General features: G+C 38.7%; 3 protein-coding genes across 3 annotated transcripts; all 3 read right to left on the bottom strand.

Moving 5' to 3' along the window:
* Positions 1 to 57: 57 nt before the first annotated feature.
* Positions 58 to 10,448, bottom strand: LOC138135028 (putative aminopeptidase-2). The gene is made up of 24 exons (XM_069053664.1): positions 10,322 to 10,448; positions 9,645 to 10,267; positions 8,937 to 9,595; positions 8,807 to 8,888; positions 8,592 to 8,757; positions 8,356 to 8,542; positions 8,035 to 8,306; positions 7,805 to 7,986; positions 7,434 to 7,751; positions 7,306 to 7,384; positions 7,026 to 7,254; positions 6,839 to 6,901; positions 3,265 to 4,036; positions 2,529 to 2,837; positions 2,299 to 2,482; positions 2,023 to 2,249; positions 1,794 to 1,974; positions 1,563 to 1,740; positions 1,229 to 1,506; positions 995 to 1,179; positions 770 to 943; positions 575 to 718; positions 443 to 524; positions 58 to 391 (listed from the first exon to the last, which is right to left on the bottom strand). Exons 2-24 carry the CDS (start codon positions 10,259 to 10,261, stop codon positions 164 to 166), a joined length of 5,796 nt encoding a protein of 1,931 aa, XP_068909765.1. The 5' UTR covers positions 10,262 to 10,267; positions 10,322 to 10,448; the 3' UTR covers positions 58 to 163.
* A 342-nt stretch (positions 10,449 to 10,790) lies between these two features.
* Positions 10,791 to 15,044, bottom strand: LOC138134844 (aminopeptidase N-like). The gene is made up of 13 exons (XM_069053391.1): positions 14,896 to 15,044; positions 14,205 to 14,844; positions 13,841 to 14,155; positions 13,608 to 13,791; positions 13,322 to 13,560; positions 13,108 to 13,270; positions 12,868 to 13,060; positions 11,983 to 12,260; positions 11,755 to 11,936; positions 11,530 to 11,706; positions 11,330 to 11,476; positions 11,202 to 11,280; positions 10,791 to 11,156 (listed from the first exon to the last, which is right to left on the bottom strand). The coding sequence occupies exons 2-13, from the start codon at positions 14,840 to 14,842 to the stop codon at positions 10,920 to 10,922; spliced, it is 2,832 nt and encodes a 943-aa protein (XP_068909492.1). The 5' UTR covers positions 14,843 to 14,844; positions 14,896 to 15,044; the 3' UTR covers positions 10,791 to 10,919.
* A 1,045-nt stretch (positions 15,045 to 16,089) lies between these two features.
* On the bottom strand, positions 16,090 to 19,865 carry LOC138134843 (aminopeptidase N-like). Its single transcript, XM_069053390.1, has 14 exons — positions 19,713 to 19,865; positions 19,034 to 19,666; positions 18,663 to 18,977; positions 18,430 to 18,613; positions 18,224 to 18,380; positions 18,093 to 18,174; positions 17,878 to 18,040; positions 17,632 to 17,827; positions 17,300 to 17,577; positions 17,066 to 17,247; positions 16,842 to 17,015; positions 16,640 to 16,786; positions 16,510 to 16,588; positions 16,090 to 16,461 (listed from the first exon to the last, which is right to left on the bottom strand). Exons 1-14 carry the CDS (start codon positions 19,751 to 19,753, stop codon positions 16,237 to 16,239), a joined length of 2,856 nt encoding a protein of 951 aa, XP_068909491.1. The 5' UTR covers positions 19,754 to 19,865; the 3' UTR covers positions 16,090 to 16,236.
* Positions 19,866 to 20,688: the final 823 nt, after the last annotated feature.

Here is a 20,688-nt window from a genome sequence, read left to right as displayed (position 1 = left end):
CGCTGGGGGAGAAAATTGTCTGTTATAGTGTGTGGAAATACTGGAAATGTACTTAACAACTTTTAATATCACATTTTTATTAATTCAATTCCACCCCAATTAGAAGAAGTGACATATTGTAACATCACAATATTTACGCCAATCAAATATAAAATATAAATATTTATAAATTAAATATAATGTATCCTAGTAGAACAAGTGCGATGTTTAGAAGATGAGCGCTGTTGAGGACAGCGCTGTTGTTGTCGTCGTCGCCTCCGTTGAAGTATTGTTTGAGGTTTCCTTCCAAAGCTTTAGTTATTTTCAGATTGTCTTTAGCAACTGTGACTGCGCTCGTCGCTGCAGTTTTGACAGCATCTTCGAGCCCCTCAGAATCGACGAATTTTTGAAGCTAAGAAAGAAACCTTGACATTTGAATTTACAAATTTGAATCGGTACAAACCTTGTCGATTTCTGCTTGTGTGGTGAAGAGATCTGCAATTGCGGCAATTTGCGAATTGACAGTGGCGTACTCGTCGTTGAAACTGAAAACGAAAGCATTGTAAGGTGTGACTCGGTAGAAAAATGGACTTACTGGTCGTTAATGTCTTTGTATTTTGTTGTTACGAAGTCGAGGGCAACACCGACACCGTCGACTACGTCATTGGAGTAAACCGACGAAAAGACGTATCTGGCGTCTTGAAGCCTGACATCAGTTGTCAACGCTTTCTCGAGGTATCTACAAATAATCAGAATTGGTACCAGTGATTTGGGGGATTGCAATATTTACGTTGTGAGAACGGTCTCGTCGTTGGCGCATCCCAGAGCTTGCAGTATTGTGGTCTTTTCAGTTGAGAGAGTCGATGCTGTGTATTCTCCCCAGAGAAACTCAAAATCTTTGGTGGCATTCTCACTGTAACGTAGACCGTTGCAGTACACCACGCCCCTCAAGTTTACAGGCGGTCTAAAATAGAACGATTTATACCGAATCTGTAGAGATTTTGTCAGGCATTACTTGTTGTTGTTGCTGGCGTAGTCGGTGAAATATTTCGTGGCGGGTTCTACACAGGCGGTGTCGTTCAAGTGGCAGCCCCACGTCAGAGCCAAGACTTGCTTAAGGGTGTATATCTGATCGTCAGATTTTAATTTGTCGATAGGGGTAGATGCGTAAAGCGCCTCAGTTATTTCCGTGAGGTAGTCCTAAAATGATCACAGTAAAATTCTGTTAGTCGATACTAAACCAACCTACGGTCAAAAGCTTTGTTAGAGTTTCGTCAGAAGTCCGTTTCAGCAAGTAACTGAATCCGTTAAAAGCAGCGTACCAGGTGTAGTACGAGTCGTCCTTTTTCAAAAACTTCAACGTATTCAAAACGTTGGTGTATGTTTTCGTGCCAGCTCTTGCCAAGTTGAAAAGGTCGTCAACAATTTGGGATCTGCTGATCTCATCAATGTCGTTGAAGTTTTCGCCGTCGAGAACGGTCGAGATTTTCGCCCATAAAGTGTCGTCATAAGTGACTCTGTAGTAGCCTTGAAGGTGAAAAAAAATCAAAAATGAAATCGTTTGGGATTTATTTTATATTTACCGGTTTGTTGGTTGTTTAAGACGAACCAACTGGCGTCTTTCAGTACTCCTTTCAAAGTTAAATCTTCAGTTGGTGTTAACCAGGCTTTTGTGGTTGTGTCGGTGAAGTCTTTCGTAGTGGTGTAAGTAATGGGAACGTACCATTTCGTATCACCAGTTTCAGACAGCAAGAATTGTTTCTGCAGATACAGAATTGTCGACAAGAGTTTTATCGAATAGTACTGACACGTACCTGGCTGATAACCACGTTGTCACCATCAGACTTCACAGTTAGCAAAGGATATCCTTGTTTGTGTGTCCAGTTGTCCATAACTGTGCCCAATTCGCCTGGAAGTTTTTGCGGGTCGGCGAGTTCCCCAGCGAATTTATTCAAAGACTCCCAAAGAGTTTCCGGTGTACCAATATTGTTTTTACTGGAAAAAACGGTTCATTCTCCGCGAGTTCTTTCGAAATCTACGTACTGTGCTGACATGTAGTCGGTTAGACCTTTTTGGAAATTCTCAAGGCCCAGGATGTAGTGAACCATTCTGAATATGCTTCCACCTTTGTTGTACGAAACGTCATCGAAGTTGTTGACCACGCCATCTGCTACCGACAAGGGCAACACCGTCTTTTGCGAATCTGTGAGAAGAGCCACTTGGAGCTGTTCGATGACGAACTGCTTGGTAAGTTCCCAATCTGTGTGGTTCTGAAGGACTAGATTTAGAACAGAAGATAGCATCTTTGATGGTACGTACCACATCTGCAGCGTAGTATTGGAAGTAGGTGGCGAAACCTTCGTTTAGGAAGATGTCCGACCACCAGTCCAGCGTGACCAAGTCCCCGAACCATTGGTGAGAGAGCTCATGACTAACCACGGTCACCACGAGTTGTTTGTAGTAGTTTGAAGATTCGTTTTCGTCCCAGAGGAGGTCCACTTCCCTGTTGGAAAAATGTCAATGGGATTTTTTAAGGTGAATATGAGTACCTGAAGGTTGTAAGTCCCCAGTTCTCCATGGCTCCTGCTGAGAAATCTGGAATGGCAGCTTGAGTCAGTTTGCCAATGTTGAAGTCCTTGTAACTGAATCCGGTGTAAGCTTGCATCACGGCCAAGATTTGAGGCGCTGTTTCCAGAGCAATGTTTGTTGTATCTTGAGTTCCTGGTCTTGAACATGCTTCAGTTGGAATACCATCGACTTCGTCACCAGTTGTACAACTGAACTCTGACACAAGAAATGCGACCAAATATGTTGACATGAGCGGGGTTTGCTTGAATTTGACGATCTGAAGATTTTTACTGAAATAAATAATTAAATCAATTTGAAAGTCTATCACATAAGCTTATGTAAGGTAAAATCTTGAAACCAAAAAAATTCAAGTACCAATCGTGATATAACTGATAGGTATATCTAGATTTAGATAGTTTTTGTTTCTTACTCGCAAAATTCACGTGTTCCATAAATTTCTATTAGATAAAGTAAACATTAGACAAATGCTCTTATTTCAAGTGTCACCCTCTTGAAAACTGTTAGAGAGATTATTGTTATAGATAATTTTTGACACTGCACAATTCAACGTCTAAATTTTTTCGGCAATTTTCGCCATTTAGTTTTAACGAATAACAACTAAGTATACCATTTAGATGAAATGTCCAAGTTGTGAACAACTTGATTAAAAACTATATTAAATTCTTTAGAGTTTATAGAACTCTGTTTGTAACTTACTCATCAGCTTCTGAAGTAGAGAAAACATCTGTATTAGATTTAGCTGTATACGTTTTGGGGCAGGTGAGGGTCACAGTGAATGTTGCTTTAAGAGCCGGTTCGTCAAAACAAGGGAAAGCTCTTCTAGCATGGGTGGATTCAAATTGAGTTGCAGCCAGATATTTTGTTTCTGCGCCATCAGTATACGAACTTTTGTAAAATCCTACCATCTCAGTTTCACTCAAGATTCCGCTGTAAGCGAATGTTAATTGATAATCGGTACCTTTTGTAAAGTTGGTGCCGTTTATCTGTGTAATTGTTAAAAGATCTGTTTCGAGGTCGGGTCCTTCCGCAATAGTTTCTATCTCTCCAGCCTTATTCAATGTTATGCTTGTTATATTTAAATCTTTAACATGGAGTTGAATCAAGCTCACATCTTCGTTTATATCAAACAGTATATCTACTATTCCAGAAAAGACGTTCTTCTCAAAAGCGTCAGATTCCAGTGTCAGTCGAATTTGATAATCGTTTGGAACTACATCTGGAGAAAGGCGACCCTTGGGTAGTATTCGCAAATTCTCGCGATGTAGTTCTTGCGGAAGGACATAGTTGGTCCTTCTAGGGAAACTTTCACCGCTTACGACCAAAGCAAAAATGCTCAATAAACTAATGAAGCTCAGCATGGTCTCAGTACTATTATCACTTCTCACTCTTTCACCACTGACTGGTGGCCTACGTGCTTCGCCATTTATACTGATCTTTATCTTATCTTCTTTGCGATGTTTTACATGTTCTTTTAAAAATCAAAGCAACATTTTCGGAATTCTCAGAAGAGGAATTGTGGTGTTTTTTTTTTCATCACAGGTTCTACTCTGCCCTTTTGCAGGATATTCATTTTGCAGCAGATCTGCTTGCGTGCATAAACTTATAAAATATTCGTGTAACTCATTTATCTATCTGGGTGCTGACTTTTTGGACATTTTTGACGTCAGTGTAGGGTCGTAGTAAGAATTTTGTCATACACATTTTTTGCTAAACTATATTTCTAGATAATTATATGACGTACGACCCACGCAAACATCTGGATTGAGTGCCAATCGATGTGATACAGTTAAGAGATATAAATCTATGCTTCTATTCATCTCTTGTATCTAACCAATGTCAGATTGTTATACAAAAACAGTTCTGGGTCAGAAAAACTTGCCCCACGTTATACAATTTAGAAGAACCTTCTTGAAATGTTAATCACAATTCCTTGGGTGAAAATAATTTACCAGTAAGTTGGACACAAGTTAACTTGAATCTGACAAGAAAATTGCTAATGGAAATGACCTCATACTCTTTTCCATAATGTATGTGGAATGATAAGGTACGTTTTAGACGGAATTGAAGCGCAACAGATTTGGAATCGAGCCATTGTGAAACATACCACAGATATGCCCCACTCCGTTGACGTATTCAATTTGAAATTTTTAGATCCCAAAATGGAACGTATGATGATTCTAGTGTTGCAATAACTTACGTAAGTACCACTTCAGGAAAAATCTAGTCATGTCACAGTTTTATCATTCACACAGTTGTGTTGGATTTAAGATATCTTCATTATCTGTAGGAGTAGAGATTTGAACTCTTGCAGGGTCGTAGAACTTCATGAGGTGCATCTTTCCAGTACTTAACTCAACTGTGAGTTGTAAACTCAGCCAACTGCGATCTTACGAACAAAGGTTTGCTGAGACGTTGGAAGAAGTTCAGAGAAAGTACAATTTTGATATCTATTGCTGAATTTCAGAATCAATTTTTGTTTCAATATCTGTTTCTAATTTTGTTGAATAAAGAATAAATGATATATCATTATTGTTACATTGACAAGTTCTTTCGTTTTTGTGGCACTAGCGCTGCCAACTGAACCACGATAATGATGGCTTATTCATTAATTTATTTTTCGGTCGCATGATACTTCTTGACTGTAGTTTAAATGATTCTACAGGGTCATTATAAATGATTGTCCCATCGCAGTTGGTGTTGAAAACCCTCATAAATTTTGGATGTGCCGCCACCCTCGCAACATTAAACAAGCTAGTAGACAGATTTCCACTATCGCCAGTATCGCCACCTATCGGCGATACTCATGTTATGAGGCTTGCGGCACATTCAACACGTCACCAACGCCTACTGCGATGGGACAATCATTTATAATGTCCCTGTATTATAAAAATATGCTATTACGATTAATTAAGATGTCGGATAAGTGGGATAGTTTTTATTTGAGTCAAGGGCTCACAATCAAAAACAAATCCATAAAACAATTATATCTATTTTTTTGGGACAAAACACAGCTTAATTGGAACACAATTTCCAAATATGACTCCTCTAATCTCTACTAAAACTAATCTTAGTTGGTGTTAATAGTCATCACTTTTTTCTCGATTCTGAATCTAAAATTTCTTCATTTTCTGCAAGTGTCAATTACGAACTTGAATCTGGTGTATTAATAACCAGCTTATTAAGCAATGTGTTATTCAAAAAATTTTAATCACTTCAAGCTACTTTCTCTAGATAACTCTCTGTGATTGATGGCAATTCTGCTTTATGATTTATTGCAGATTTCATGGGCCGATTAATAAATCTTCTGAATTATCTTATTTATGAAAGTTGGAATTCTCGTAATTGTTGAGATTTGTCACGGAGTAACAGCAATTTAGAATTTCTATAGAATTTTTGAAAGTGAAGTCACACTTGATGTAGAGATATTTTTGAAAATATTTGTCCTGTGCTGTAGAAAATATACCGTTCTTCCTTAGACGGGTACAAATGAAGAATGCATTGGTTAATACGTTAATACGAAGTTGTTGTCATTATTAAAAACAAAATGTCTCTAAAAAAGAAATCGAAGTTGGAAAAAAAGTTTAGTACATTTAATGGGAACAAGGTAAATCTACAGAACAAAGTGGATAGGATTTAACTAAAATTAGAAAATATTTTGTCTACAAATCATGATTATCAGTAAAGTCACTCAAATGATGCCGTCAAAGTAAATAATCCGATACCACTGATCAGAATAATCCTTATCTTGACTATTAGATTTTGGAACACTTACAGTACGAAACAGTAAGAACATTTTAAAATGTAACAAAATAATTTAACATTTAACCGAAATAGTACCATATCAGAATGATAAAGTGCACTAATACGGTTTATTTAATTTATATTTAGGAGCTTAATTATTTATAATAAAGCAAAAACCCTTCAGATTTTCAATGACAGGAAGGTCAACCTGGTTTACAAATATTGGCGTAAGTAAAGATAGATTTTATCGCTAATATCAACATTTTTTGATCTCAAAATATTTGGTAAACAACATGAGTGTTTTTCTTTATGCGAAAAAATATTGTACTTTTATCGTGAATCTTACTACAACATATACACCAAAATAAATAACTGGACACAATTGTACAATTTTCTTTTTTTGGGTTTGTTTGTAAGTGAAAAATTATCAAAAAATTATGAAATATACCTTACCAATAGCCAAGTAAGTGTGAAAAATTTCGACAATTTTTTTTAATTAGAAGTCGCGATTTCTGGCGTGCGCGTATACGATGCCCCACCCTGTACAAAGTGCAAGTGCACTGTATTGTTGTATTGACTGTGTCCAAAACGTCTGCAAACCAAAATGTATTGACAAAGTCAATTAAGAACAACAACCAAACACCCATCATTTTATTCACCCATAAAAATATATACAAAAACCGTGAAATCAATTTAGTTTAGAATAGATTTCTTTTATACTCCGCGTACGAGGTACTGGATTAGGATTACGATAAGAGCCGTTGCAACTACATGGACATTTTCAATTTGTTTTGTTGCTGAAGAACGCTTTCCATTAAAATATTCTCCTAATTCTTTTTCCAACAGTGCAGTTTTTTCAAAATTAACTTTTGCAAGTTTCACCGAAAGTTCCACAGATTTATTGACTCTCTCTGTAACTTGTTTATTTTTAGTGAGATCAGAAAGCTGCAACAGAATTCAATCAAAAAACTGCTTCCACATCGGGAACTACCATACTTTGTTTGCTTGTTGTTCTTCTGTAAACGTCGCTGCCAGCGATTGGATAACCATGATGGTGTCTTGGTCATTTTTAATACTAAAAAATCTAAATTTGTCGAACAGCTAGACTGTTGTCAGATACTCACAAGTTGTAGATCTTATCGTAATCGTCAATTAGGAATTGTAACGTGACATTCACTCCAGTTGGATTATCTCTGGTAATGGAAGATAGTACCATAAAAAAATCTTGCCTTCGTATCTCCGAACTGTCAATGGCAAGATTCAAATATTTCCTCAGAAGGGTCGAGTTAGTCGTGCACCCTAAAGCTGACAAAATCGTTGCTTGTTCCGTTGCTATATTTTCCCCCTTATACTTCTCCCACAAGAAATTCCAGTCTTCCTCACTTCGGTTGCTGTGCCGCAAAGCATAACAGTACGTGGTCAACTTGAAGTTTTTACGCGGACTGCAAACAAAACCACAGTCACTGACAGAAGAATAATCTGACAGATCCAGTACCTAACCCCTGACTTATAAGCCGAAAACATTTTCTTCGAATTTTCAACACACTCTGAATCACCCAATTTACACGCCCATTTGTGCACCATCGTCTGTTTCAGTGTGTAAATTTGATTGGTCACATCTTCGGTAACAACCGGTACAGAATTGTGCAACTTTGCCATCAGGTTTTTGATGTAGTTCTGCAAGTTTCTGAATAGTACTTTTGTAAATAAAGAGAACGTACTTGCCATCAAGTTGGTACGAATGTCGCTCTTGTGAACTTTGTTTAAGATGGTAGAGAAACCGTTGAACGCTGCGTACCAAGAGTAGTACGCGGTGTCATTTTCCAAAAACTTGACAAAATCGAGTAGTTTCGAGAAGGGTACTTTGCCAGCTAGAGCAAAATTGAAAAGGTCATCCACAATCTGTGCTCTGGCGATTACATCAACGCTTGAAGGCTCGTCCAGTACTTGACGAATTCTCTTTAATAAATTGTCGTCGTACTTGACTCGGTAGTACCCTTAAAGTTAAAACAATATTATTTAGCGAGACAGGCAGTTCGTCAGTACCTATTTGACGATTATTCAGTATAATCCAATCAGACTGGTTGATTTTAATCGGAAGTTTCAATTCCTTATGATTTGGAGTTAACCAGAGTTTCGTAGTGGTATTGGTAAAATTATCTCCATTCGAAGTGGCGTAAGTAATTGGAACGTACCACTTGGTACTAGTGTTCCCATCCGAGACGAACACCTCCTGAATCACACTTTGCAATAACTTAAAAAAAATAACAATAAAAGATCACCTGTGTTATCACAACGTCTGTTCCATTTGTTGTGACATGTACAACTGGATATCCTGCCTGATAAGTCCAGTTTTTCGCAGCATTTTCCAAATTCAAATCCAGATCCAATCCTGAGACATTTTTGAACAAACTCCATAAATCCTCAGGTACCGTATTGTTAAATTTACTGAAACCCATCCACATTTTCCACAGCGTAACCATCACATTTTACTTACTGTTGTTCCAGATACTCCCGTAGTCCTTTTTGAAAGTTATCAAGCCCTACAGCATGAGCAAACATTCTGATCACACTCGCACCTGCAAAAATCCAACTGAACTCTCTTCACACCATCGGCACAACATCACCTTTGTTGTAAGTGATGGTATCAAACCTTGCCGAAATCTCTTCAGGCGTTGTCGCCGCCGAAGACAGAGCATGAGTCGCGTTGGCTAAACTCGAGTTCATCTCTACATCTACAGCCAAAGCTTGCTGCACCTGTTCGACGACAAATTGTTCTTCGAGTTCCCACTCTGTTTCAACCTGTGCCGTCGCGAAGTACTGGAAGTACCTGGCAAAACCCTCGTTCAAGAACGGATCAGACCAAGACCTGAAAGTCACCAAATTGCCGAACCACATGTGGGCAATCTCGTGCGCCACAACACTTGCTACTCTTTGTTTGTACTCGTTGGACGAATAGTCCGCGTTCCACAAGAGTGCTGTTTCTCTGAAAGTGATCAATCCCCAGTTCTCCATAGCACCGGCAGAAAAATCTGGAATCGCGACTAGATCTAGTTTGTTGATACCACTCGCGTTATAAGGGATCCCGGTGAAGGTTTCCATGAATTCTAGCAACTTGGGGGTTATCTGGAGGGCGTAGTTTCTTTCATTTTGCGATTCAGGCCTCGAGCATACTCTACATGGTACGCTCCCATTGATCTCGTCACAAGTGAAAGTAGACACGACGAACGCATTCAGATATGTAGACATTACTGGTGTACTTCCAAAATCAACTCGTTCCAAATCTCTGAAAATTCATCAATCAAAACTTGACCAAACATTATTTGGAGTAGTACTCGTCAATTGTTGAATTCGCTATCATCGTATTCGCTATTACTGAATAGTTTTTAGGGAAAACAACAGATAGCTTGAACGTTGCTTTAAAATCGGGTTCGTCGAAACAAGGAAAAACTTTTCGAGCATGTGTTGCTTGCAGTTGCGTCGCTGCCAAATACTGCATCCCTCCAGTATTGTTTTTGAAGGAACTTTTGTACAGTCCGTGCATGTCATAAGGACTAAACGTCCCATTGTATGAACCCTTGAGAAAATATTTTCCAGCAGATATCTCCTCTGGGCTGGTTATTGTTAAAATATCAGTAACTGGATCTCTGACAGTGTTGTTCAGAGATGTACGGTTTCCATCAAGTACGACCAAAACAAAAATCAGATTTGTTAGATACTTTGCGTGGATCTTGATCTCTCTCGTCGCATTTATAATGTTTAGAGTTATATTGACTTCACCTTCAAAATAGCCACTTTCGAACACGTTTGGTCTCATCTTGATGATGATATCATAATTGGTGGGAATTACGGTTTTGGGGAGGTGGTATTCTTCCACCGCCACACCTGATACAATTGAAACAACCAAAACAAAGATACCACACCAAAGAAGTTTCAACTTTTTAAAATTCATGTTTTCCTGAAACACTCGTCCTTAATAAGCTTGAAGAAATTGGTACCTGGAATAGCTTACCAGGTCTCCAGAGACACTTGCTTATACAGTGGTACAAAGAGCACTATGTCATAATTGCAACAATTCTCTTTTTAATATAAATCTCTTATCTAAATTTTGTGTACATCTTTGTAAAATTTTTATTTGGTGTGTCAATAAGATGTGTTTTTGGTTCATTTATGTTTACCTTCATTAAACAGACAAATATTATATTTTGACTGAAGTAGAATTACCAACCACTGTTAGCAAGTAAATGTTTCCGTGCAAAAGTGGTGAACCAAAGCACTAATTAGTACTTCTTGATACGATTTACCTTCTGATGCAACTCTGTCTTAATTTTGTGCATAGTTGCAGTTTCAGTTGAGCGCTGACGAGTTTAAGGCAGAATATTTGCTAACGTCAGTATAAGTTGGACTTGTTCTCCTATCCTATCCGGCATAAGGCAAATACAATAAATGCTACAATATTTGGAGAGTTAAATAAACAAGCATTGTAGAAAACAGACTTTATTTGCCATTTGGAATGTTGTATTAAATCTTCAGTACAACGAACCTTGTACATTAGAGTTAAAATAAGTAAGTATTAATAAATAATAATGAACAGAAACTATTTTTGGAAATTACTGCAGCAAGTGGTGGCAAAGCACCAAAAGAGTTGCCACCACTGTCACCGTTCCGACCTTGAGGGCATCTCCCGTCCCAGTGCCATCCTCTTCCTCACGGGTGAAATAAATCGTCAGCTGCTTTTCGAACTCTTCAGTCCACTTCAAGTTGATGAGGGCAGAGTCGAGGGCTGCTTTTGCTGACGTCTGCAGACTTTCAGTCAAATCTGGTGTGTTGTCGATGAAATCGCGCAACTGGAAAAATACGTTAGTCGAAATTATTTCACTTTGACCACCAACCTTGTCAGTTTGTCCTTCGTTGGTAAACCGGGAGGCCAGACCGCTGATCAAATTGCTGAGCGAATTCATGCTTCCGTAACTGCAAATCAAGAGCGTAACACATGTTTGGAAACGAGACATTGCCATACAATTCCGAAATTTCTTTGTAGTTCTTCAGGAGGAAGTCGAAAGCGATGTCGACTCCGACGGGGTTGCCAGCGTACACTGCCGAAAATACCGAAAGGGCGTCTTGTTGCCTGATCCCCGAGTTAGCATCGATGGACTTCCTGAGGTATCTGTTATATAAGTATTATTACAAAGGTGTTGATTGTCATTTTTGACCAGTTACGTGTTGAGAACGGTTTCGTCTGTGGTGCATCCCAGATTCGCCAGAATTGTAGCTTGCTCGGTCGCGAGTTTAGTGTTGGAGTACTCTTCCCACAAGAAGTCCCAATCACTGGCAGGGTCTTTACTGTGGCGCAATGCATTACAGTAGATCACCGCCCTCAAGTTCTTGTCAGGTCTCCTGCAACAAAGTGTTACATGATTGAAACAAAATCTCCGAACAAATTACGTTTTGGTGGTTTTGTAAGTCTGGAAAGCTGTCACAGCTTTGTCGATGCAAGTTTGCTGACCTAATCTGCAAGCCCAGCTGTTCGCTTGGACTCTGTTGAGGGTGTACATGTGATCGGCGTCATTGGGTTCGTCAAAGTCCAAGGATTCGAGGAGTTTGTCCATCAGTTGCAAAATATACTCCTGGAAAAATTTGCTTAATTGAGGAACAACAAGGGTGAAGAAGTACCGAGAGGCTGCTTCTTATGGTTTCGTCTCCTGTTCTTAGCAACATGTTGGAAAATGCATTGAAGGCGGAATACCACGGATAGTACGAAGTGTCTTCCTTCAAGAAACGGAAGAGTTCGAGAACCTCGGAAAACGGATGAAGACTGACTTTTGCGAAGTTGTAGAAGTCGTCGACAATTTGAGCTCTGTTCAAGACGTGGATTCCGTCAAAATTTGGTTTGTTTAAAGCGGTTCTAATTCGCAGCCAGATATCTTGGTCGTAATTTATTCTGTAGTAACCTAGAACCATTAAGAAGGTTTATTAAAGGATTAAGACTTAATAATGGAACATTTGATAAAGTTAAATAAACCAATTTTGGTGCAATAAAATGTATAAAGGAGCCGACTTTAGTTGGGAAATGTTGAAATGCTGAATCATCTACCTAAAAAACTACTTAGCGCAATTAAGTTTTACATCATAAAAATGTGAAGATTACGTCTGGCATTAACGAGGAGATAATATTTCAATAAACATTTTGTATTGTATGAGTTGGATATCTGAAGTGGCCTTCAAGTAAATTCCGATAACTAAGTAAATAATTGAAACATCAATTTCAATTGAAATAATCTGAGTGCAATAAAATTTTGCGAGCGGTAAGTAGACACAATAGATGGCGTGTGATAACACTTATGATAACAGGTTATTGGTTTATTTCGTAGAACACTACATAGAAATGACTATTTTAGACATAAAATAGATATAGAATATGGAATAGAATAGAGATTTCAATAGATTAAGAGATCAATTGAACGACAGTTCTAATCTATTGATTAAATTGTAAAATGTTCCCCAATAAAAATATTTTGATCAAAAAAGTTGTCTTTGTTGGTCAAGAAGAAATGTTACCTATTTGTTGGTTGTTGAGAATGATCCAGTCCGTTTGATTCAACGCTTGTCGTATGGTTAGGGGTTCGCTTGGTAACAACCACGCTTTGGTCGAAGTATCAGCAAATTTATTCGCCTCATTGGAAATCGTGTAACTAATCGGAACGTACCACTTGTCGTCACTGCTTGGAGTACCCGAAGACAAGAATCGTTGCTGGAAATGAAACGTCATTCTCTACCCAAAATCTCGTCGTCATTCACCTGTGACACGACAACATCGACACCGCTAGTTTTCACATCCAAAACAGGAAAGCCCCCTTTCGTCACCCAGTTCTCCATCACCTTGTCCAAGGTATCTGGCAAGTTGGACGTTTGGGGTTGCAAAGCGCTCCACAGATGCTCGGGTTTAGTCGAACCGAATTTGCTGGCAAAAAGAGAGTTTCAAATGTGCAACAGTTGGAAAACTTTGGCTTACTTGTCTGATAGGTACGTTTGGATGCCAGCCTTGAACTTGTCCTCCCCCATGAAGTGTTTGACCATTCGGAAGACGGAAGCACCTTTGTTGTACGAAATCGAGCTGAACCTGCCTGACACTTGTGCCGGCGAAGAGGCAGGCGACGAGAGGGGTGCCGAGTTGGGGGAGGTGTCGCTGAGAAGAATCGCTTGGACCTGCTCGACGGCAAATTGCTTGTCCAGCTCCCAAGCTGGTTCAATCTGTAAAATAATTTGGTATCGATTGTGGGAGAAGTCGTGGTACTTACTTCAGCTGTGCCGAAATACTGGAAGTATCTGGCGAAACCTTCGTTGAGGAAGGTGTCAGACCACCAGTGGGTCGTCACCAAGTTTCCAAACCACATGTGGGCTATCTCGTGCGAGACGACGTTCTCCAGTCTCTGTCTGTACAAATTGGAAGAATCTTTCTCGTCCCACAACAAGCCAGTTTCTCTGTAAAAAGAGTGACGAGTCAGGTGTTAGTGAGAATGACGGTAGAGACCTGTAGGTGAGCAGCCCCCAGTTCTCCATAGCACCTGCGGAAAAATCTGGAATTGCGAATTGATCCATTTTTGTGATTGTCGATTCGCTGTATTTGATGCCAGTGAACTCTTCCAACACCTTTGTTAGTTTTGGTCCAACCTCGACAGCAATTTCTCTGGTGTCTTTGGCTTCGTCTCTCGAACACACGGCGTATGCCACACCTGGTTCTAAGTCCTCACCTTCAGTGCAGGTAAAATCGGAAACGACAAAAGCAATCAGATATGTGGACATTCTTGGTGTCGTGACAAAAGTAGTAGTCGTGATGGTTTGGTCGCTGTAAACAAAAGTTTACCAAAATGATGGAGACAATCTGGACGACTTACTCGGGATTAAGTCTGGAGTTCTTCCTGGTGTTCCCCGCGGCCATGTATTCAGAGGGGTGGGTGATCTTAATATCAAATTCAGCTTTATAAAGTGGCTCATCGAAGCACGGAAACGCCTTCCGAGCGTGTGTCGGTTGAAACTGTGTCGTTGCCAAGTACCTCACCGTTCCATCAGGAGCAATGTACCAACTTTTGTAAAAACCGTACATCTCATCTGTCCTCAGCTCTGCCGTGTAATTGAATCGAAGGAGGTAGCTCGCCTCTTGGACAAGAGGTGTGCTCGTTGTTAGAGTCAAAATATCTGTAACCTCATCGATTTGAAAATTTCCTTCGTTTTCCAAACTAATCAATTGTCCGTTTTGTGTTACCAAGAGGATTTCAGAAAATGTCATTCGATTTGCATGGATTTTAATTTCGTTTGTCTCTTTCATGTTTTTAAACAAGACGCTGCTAACGCCGCTGAATTTGTTCGTTTGGAAGACATCTTTCTCCAAAGTGAGGTGTACGTCGTAGATGGTTACTTCAACGGCACCTTCAGGCAGACGGTACTCCACTGTGTCTTTCGGTTGCTGCTCGATTGGAGATGATCGAGCGCAACTAATCAGAAGTATGAAACAGTAAATCTTCAAAGCGGACATGTCTAAAAAATTTGTTTTAAATTTGTTGATGAGTACTAATGTGTATATCTTACCTTCTCCAAAAGTAAAAACTAGTAGGTGTAAAAAACTGGAGACTTTATGCTTTAGTGTTATCTTATCGAATCCTAGGAATTAACAGGACATTGTTTTATGGGTCAATTATTTAAAGGATACTTAGAGTCACCGTTTGGGTACGATTAACGACAAGAAATGATCAGCTAGGAACTGATAAAACAGATTATGTTGTGTTATCAGTTGCAGCAAATATGAGCTAAAAGTAATTAGATATGCAGAAGAATGCATCGAAGTTGTGAAAAATTTGCCCGATAAAGAAATATTTCCTAATCTAACGACAATTTAAGGAATTACTTCAACGTAGACAAATATACACTCTGTGCATGTTTTAGTCTTTATGCTTTTTTATGACAACATTATTATGGAATTTTAAGAAAATATTAATGATTAGAGAAAATAAAATAGTTATTTGTACAACTAGTTATGAAAGTCATACTTTTTTCATGAATTTGCAAATTGATTAACGAAGGCGTAGCCTTGCATATGGATATTGAGAAATTTGGTCCAAAAGGATTTATGAAAAATTACAAAAAAGAAATAATCATCTCCAAGGAGATGGAATAAAATGATGCAAAAAAGTACTACTATCACTACGATTTTTCGTGTAAAAAAGTGCTACTTTCACTACGAATTTGCGTGTAAAAAAGTGCCCCTTTCATTAAGATATGCAAAATAGTTATTTGTACAACTAGTTATGAAAGTTATACTTTTTTTCACGAATTTGCAGATTGATTAACGAGGGCGTAGCCCGAGTTAATCAAGCAAACAAGTGAAAAAAAGAAAGTTTCATAACGTGTTGTACACATTATTTTTTTGCATATCGAAAAAAGTTGAGAAATTTGGTCTAAAAGGATTTATGAAAAATTCTAAAAAAAATTTAGGTATGCTTTGACAATCATCTATCTCCAAGGAGATGGAATAAAATGATGCAAAAAAGTACTACTTTCACTACGATTTTTCGTGTAAAAAAGTGCTACTTTCACTACGATTTTTCGTGTGAAAAAGTGCCACTTTCATTACGATATGCAAAAATAGTAGTTTATTGAATGAGTTCGTGTGTAAATTAGGCATTTTTTGGCACGAGTAAGTATTTGAGAAACTGAAGGCTTGAAGAAAAAGGAAAAAGCGGGAAATTACTTAAACGTATAATTGTGGTGAATAAAATAGTGAAATAGAGAAAATAACCTTTATTGCTTTAACTCATATTTGTTTGTACCATTAATTATATTTCAATTGTAACACTGTTGTTCATTTTATCCTAAACTGTAAATATAAATAAAAATAATAAATATGTGATAAGAAACTAGTCAACAACTTGATCAAAACGCTTTGTAGAGAAGTACCATAAGAGTTGTCACAGTTGTGGCAAATCCAAGTCTTGCAGGTTCCGCCGAACTCGCCGAACCTACATTGAAGTACTGTGACAGTTCTTTTTCAAATTGTTCGATAATTTCCAGATTATTGAGAGCAGTAGAGAGGGCACCTCTCGCCGCTGTTTCTACACTTTCAGGCAAATTGGGCGTGTTTTCAATAAAAGCACTCAACTGAAAATAGAAAAGGTAGTTAAAGTTGTTTCAACCATAGATACAAACCTTGTCAGTTTGTTGTTTCTTGGTAAATCTGTTGGCCAAACCACTGAATAAATTGCTAAAGGAGTTCATGCTGGCGTAGCTAAAATACAAAAATACAAATTGTTGGAATTAAGTGAAGACAATCGCATACTATTCGTATATGTCTTCGTAGTTTTCAAGAAGAAAATCGAAAGCGAGATCGACTCCATCAGGATTGCCAGAGTAGACGGCTGAAAACACTGAAAGTGCGTCCTGTTGCCTGATTCCTGAAGTAGAATTGATAGATAGGCTCAGGTACCTGTTTGTAAATTTGTTGTAAGAAAGTGCTTGATTTTTTATTTGTTGTTAATTACTTTTTACGAATTTCGTCGTCTTTGGTGCATCCCAACGCTGACAAAATCGTGACTTGTTCAGTGGCAATCTGCGAAGTTCCGAATTGCTCCCAAAGGTACTCCCAGTCGCCTGGATCGTTGCTGTGACGCAAGGCATTGCAGTAAATCACTGATCTCAAATTCTTATCAGGTCTCCTGAAACAGTTACCAATTACACCAATTCGTTACCCAAAAGAGAGTTTTACGTCGCCGTGTTCCTGTAAGTGCCGAACGCCGCCAAAGAGTTGTCGATACAATCTTTAACTTCCAGGTTGCAAGCCCAAGTAACTGCCAGAACTCTTTTGTGCGTGTAAATTTGATCGTCGTCGTTTGGCTTGTTGAATGGCACGGTATTGTAGAGGACAACCATCAGCTCCCGAATATATTCCTGCAAGTATATCGTCGGCGAAATGTGATTGGATAGAATGCCGGAAACGTACATGAAGACCCGCTCTAATCTTTTCGTCTCCTGTTCTTTGCAACATGCTCGAAAACGCTGTGAAGGCGGAGTACCACGGGTAATAAGAGGAGTCTGCTTTCAAAAATTTGATGAGTTCGAGGAAACTCGAGTAAGAGTGAAGTCCGGCTCTGGCGAAATTGTAATAATCGTCGACGATCTGGGCTCTGTTCAATTCGTGAATTCCATCGAAGCCAGTTTGAGTTAAAGCTATTTTGATTTTTTCCCAAAGGTTGTCGTCATAGTCGATTCTGTAGAATCCTAAAACAACCAGATATTTGTTTTGGTCATGAACAAGAATTTAATTTAATTTACCTGTTTGTTGGTTATTGAGAATGATCCAGTCTCTTTCTTTTAACGCATCTGTTATGTTAACATTTGTTGTTAGTGGGTTTAACCAAACTTTGGGTGAAGTGTCGAGGAACTTGTCCGAATCAGTGGAAGTTGTGTAACTGATTGGAACGTACCATTTTTCGGTATCTTCTGGAGTACCAGAAATCAAGAATCTTTCCTACAAATCATTCTCAGCCTGCAATCTAGTTTTTCGAAATGTTCACGTACCTGTGTCACAACGACATCATCACCGTTTCTTTTAACTTGTAGAACTGGGTACCCAGCTTTGTACGTCCAGTTGTCCATAATTACAGATACACTAGTAGGTAGGACAGTAGTGGACTCAGTTAGAGCACCCCACAAGTCTGCAGGCGTAGTCGATCCAAATTTGCTATCAAAGAAAACATTTTGATTTTTTTGTCGAAAGCAACAACCCAACTCACTTGTCTTCCAAATATTTGCGAATACCATTTCTGAACCCTTCTGCGCCCAAGAAGTGAGCCACCATTCGGATTACGCTGCCACCTAAAACCCATTTTTACTCCCTGATTTCGACTGATAACAAACCCAAGACCTTTGTTGTATGAGATTGAACTAAATCTGCCGGAAACCTGATCTGGGGTACTTGCTTCAGCTGAAAGCGCTTGTGAGTTTACTGACGAATCACTAACCAAAACCGGTTGGAGTTGTTCGATGACAAATTGCTTCTCCATCTCCCAAGTGGGCTCCACCTAAACACCTGGATGTGTTAATTTTCCGTTACAATTAAACCAACAGTACCTCTGCAGTTGCGAGGTATTCAAAGTAGGTGGCGAAACCTTCGTTGAGGAACGTGTCAGACCACCATTTCGTTGTTACCAGATCTCCAAACCAAAAGTGTGCCAATTCATGGGAGATCACGGTCTCGACTCTCTGTTTGTACCGGTTGGAAGATTCAAGGGGGTCCCATAGTAAAGCAGTCTCTCTGTAATGACGGTATTGTGAAAATCTGCAAAGAACTTGTCTTGACGGACCTGTATGTAATTAGACCCCAGTTTTCCATGGCACCTGCTGAAAAATCAGGAATTGCAAATTGATCCAGCTTCTTAATTGTCGATTCGTTGTATTTTATGTTGGTGAACTCTTCTAAAGTCCATGTGAGTTTTGGACCGACATCTACAGCGACTTCTCTTGTGCTTGCTGCCTCATCTCTTGAACAAACTTGGTGAGGTATACCTGATTCAATTTCTTCACCTGCAGAACAAGTAAAATCGGAAACCACGAAGGCTATGATATACGAAGACATTCTAGGTGTTGGAGCAAAAGTGGTAATTAAGGCTGTGTTGTCCCTGGAAATTGATCAACTCTTTTAGTTTTAATTTTACAGAAACCTAACCATAATTACTGTGGGTCAACCACACTGGTGCCTACAGTGTTTCCATCGGCTCTGTACTGGTTTGGGTGTCTGATCTTGATATTAAAGATCGCTTTGTAGAATGGTTCATCGAAACATGGAAAAGCTTTGCGCGCGTGTGTCGGCTGAAACTGAGTCGTTCCCAAATATCTTGTAGTACCATCTGCAGCAACGTACGAGCTCTTGTAAAACCCGTACATCTCGTTTGTTCTCAGTTCTGCCTCGTACGTGAATCGGAGTCGGTACTCTATTCCTTGAGCAAGACTCGTGTCCGTCGTCAGAGTCAAAATGTCCGTCGCACTATCGATCACAAAATTTCCCCCATTTTGCAAACCTATCTGTGTTCCATCCACCGTTTCCAACACGATCTCCGAAAATGTCATTTTATTTGCATGTATTTTAATTTCATTGGTCTCGTTCATGTTTGTGAATACCACCTCAGCGACGCCGCTGAACTGGTTCGTTTCGAAAACATCACTTTTGAGGGTGAGTTCTATATCGTAAGTGTTGACTTCGACGGCGCCATCCGGTAAACGATACTCTGAGTTCTTCGGTTGGATTGGCGAAGATCGAGCTTGTGTCACCAGAAATATTAAACAAATGTATGTTAAGGCGGACATCTTCCTGCAAAAAATTAATTGGGTCTTGCAAAATTAAAACTTTGTCTTACCGTTCTGACGATGAAAACTGGTAATGACCTACAATATACATAGTGGCAGTTTTATTTTTAACTTATCTTATCAAAGAAAGGGTATTAGTTGACAATTAGTTTATTGCTTCGTTAGGAGTTTTATCCCTACTGCCGTACTTTTTTTTTTCAAGGATAACGAAATATGTGATATTTTCAATGACAATGTAGTACAAGTCTAGATATTTAAAATACAGACAATTTATTTTCTGATCGCTACGAAATTTTTGAAAATTCATCTGCTTTACAAGACTGAAATTTGTAGCTATATGAAAGGTGTATGTTTATCCCAAATTAACGGATATTTTGTAACTTGAAGGAACATCCATAGACGGTACTTCAATTTCTAATTTTTGAAAATTGATTGTTTTATGTAATCGTTGCAAAGATCTTTCGAAGAAAAATTTTTGGTAGACAATTCATGTGGTTAGCAGAATAGACGTAATATTTTTTCTTTAATAAAGCAACATTCAGTTTTTATTTATGTTCAATAAAAAGACCATCAAGGTGTGTACTGATAGAAAGAAATGATTTACAACACCACTATTATAGGCTTAGTGATGTATTTGCTTTGACACATTCTTGGAAAATATTCTACAATTACATAAACTATGAATGAATGACTTTTCCATTGTTGTCTAATTTTAACAAAAAACTGAGCATATGTACCAGCACAAGTAGCAAACATGTGGATCCGTGATGTAAAAAAGTTGCGCTTACAATTAGATTTGGGTGAAGTAATATTTAGGTACTTAGTACAAATATCCATTTTGTAATTTTCAATGATATGAATGATGAGATAAAATAACATTTTTAATTTACAATGCGAAAATTTCCGATAATAATGCGGAATCTGGAAAAGTGCCCCGAATGCTTGCAGCGTTTCCACGTTGAATGGCAAGGGAAATCCTCTCAAAAAGGAATTTCTTAGATTTTGAATCCCCTGATTCCGCGATAA

The sequence above is a fragment of the Tenebrio molitor genome, chromosome 7 (genome assembly GCF_963966145.1).
Source record: "Tenebrio molitor chromosome 7, icTenMoli1.1, whole genome shotgun sequence".
Classification (NCBI taxonomy): Eukaryota; Metazoa; Arthropoda; class Insecta; order Coleoptera; family Tenebrionidae; genus Tenebrio; species Tenebrio molitor.
The sequence above is the reverse complement of the archived record's forward strand: the minus strand, read 5'-3'. Positions and strand labels throughout refer to the sequence as shown.

Bases quoted from the DNA above. Each gene is read 5' to 3' on its own strand.
- LOC138134844 (XM_069053391.1), bottom strand. From the start codon at position 14,842: ATGTCCGCTTTGAAGATTTACTGTTTCATACTTCTGATTAGTTGCGCT. The intron at 13,061-13,107 runs GTGAATGACGAC...TTTCATTTCCAG, and splicing joins TCGATGTTGTCGTGTCACAG to CAACGATTCTTGTCTTCGGG. The intron at 11,281-11,329 runs GTATGGCAATGT...CTTGATTTGCAG, and splicing joins TACAAAGAAATTTCGGAATT to TTACGGAAGCATGAATTCGC.
- LOC138135028 (XM_069053664.1), bottom strand. From the start codon at position 10,261: ATGAATTTTAAAAAGTTGAAACTTCTTTGGTGTGGTATCTTTGTTTTG. The intron at 8,758-8,806 runs GTAAGTAAAATG...GATGGGTTTCAG, and splicing joins CGGGAGTATCTGGAACAACA to TAAATTTAACAATACGGTAC. The intron at 7,987-8,034 runs GCAAGTACGTTC...AGAAACTTGCAG, and splicing joins ACATTCGTACCAACTTGATG to AACTACATCAAAAACCTGAT.
- LOC138134843 (XM_069053390.1), bottom strand. From the start codon at position 19,753: ATGTATATTGTAGGTCATTACCAGTTTTCATCGTCAGAACG. The intron at 17,828-17,877 runs GTACGTGAACAT...AATGATTTGTAG, and splicing joins ATGATGTCGTTGTGACACAG to GAAAGATTCTTGATTTCTGG. The intron at 16,589-16,639 runs GTATGCGATTGT...TTTGTATTTTAG, and splicing joins TACGAAGACATATACGAATA to CTACGCCAGCATGAACTCCT.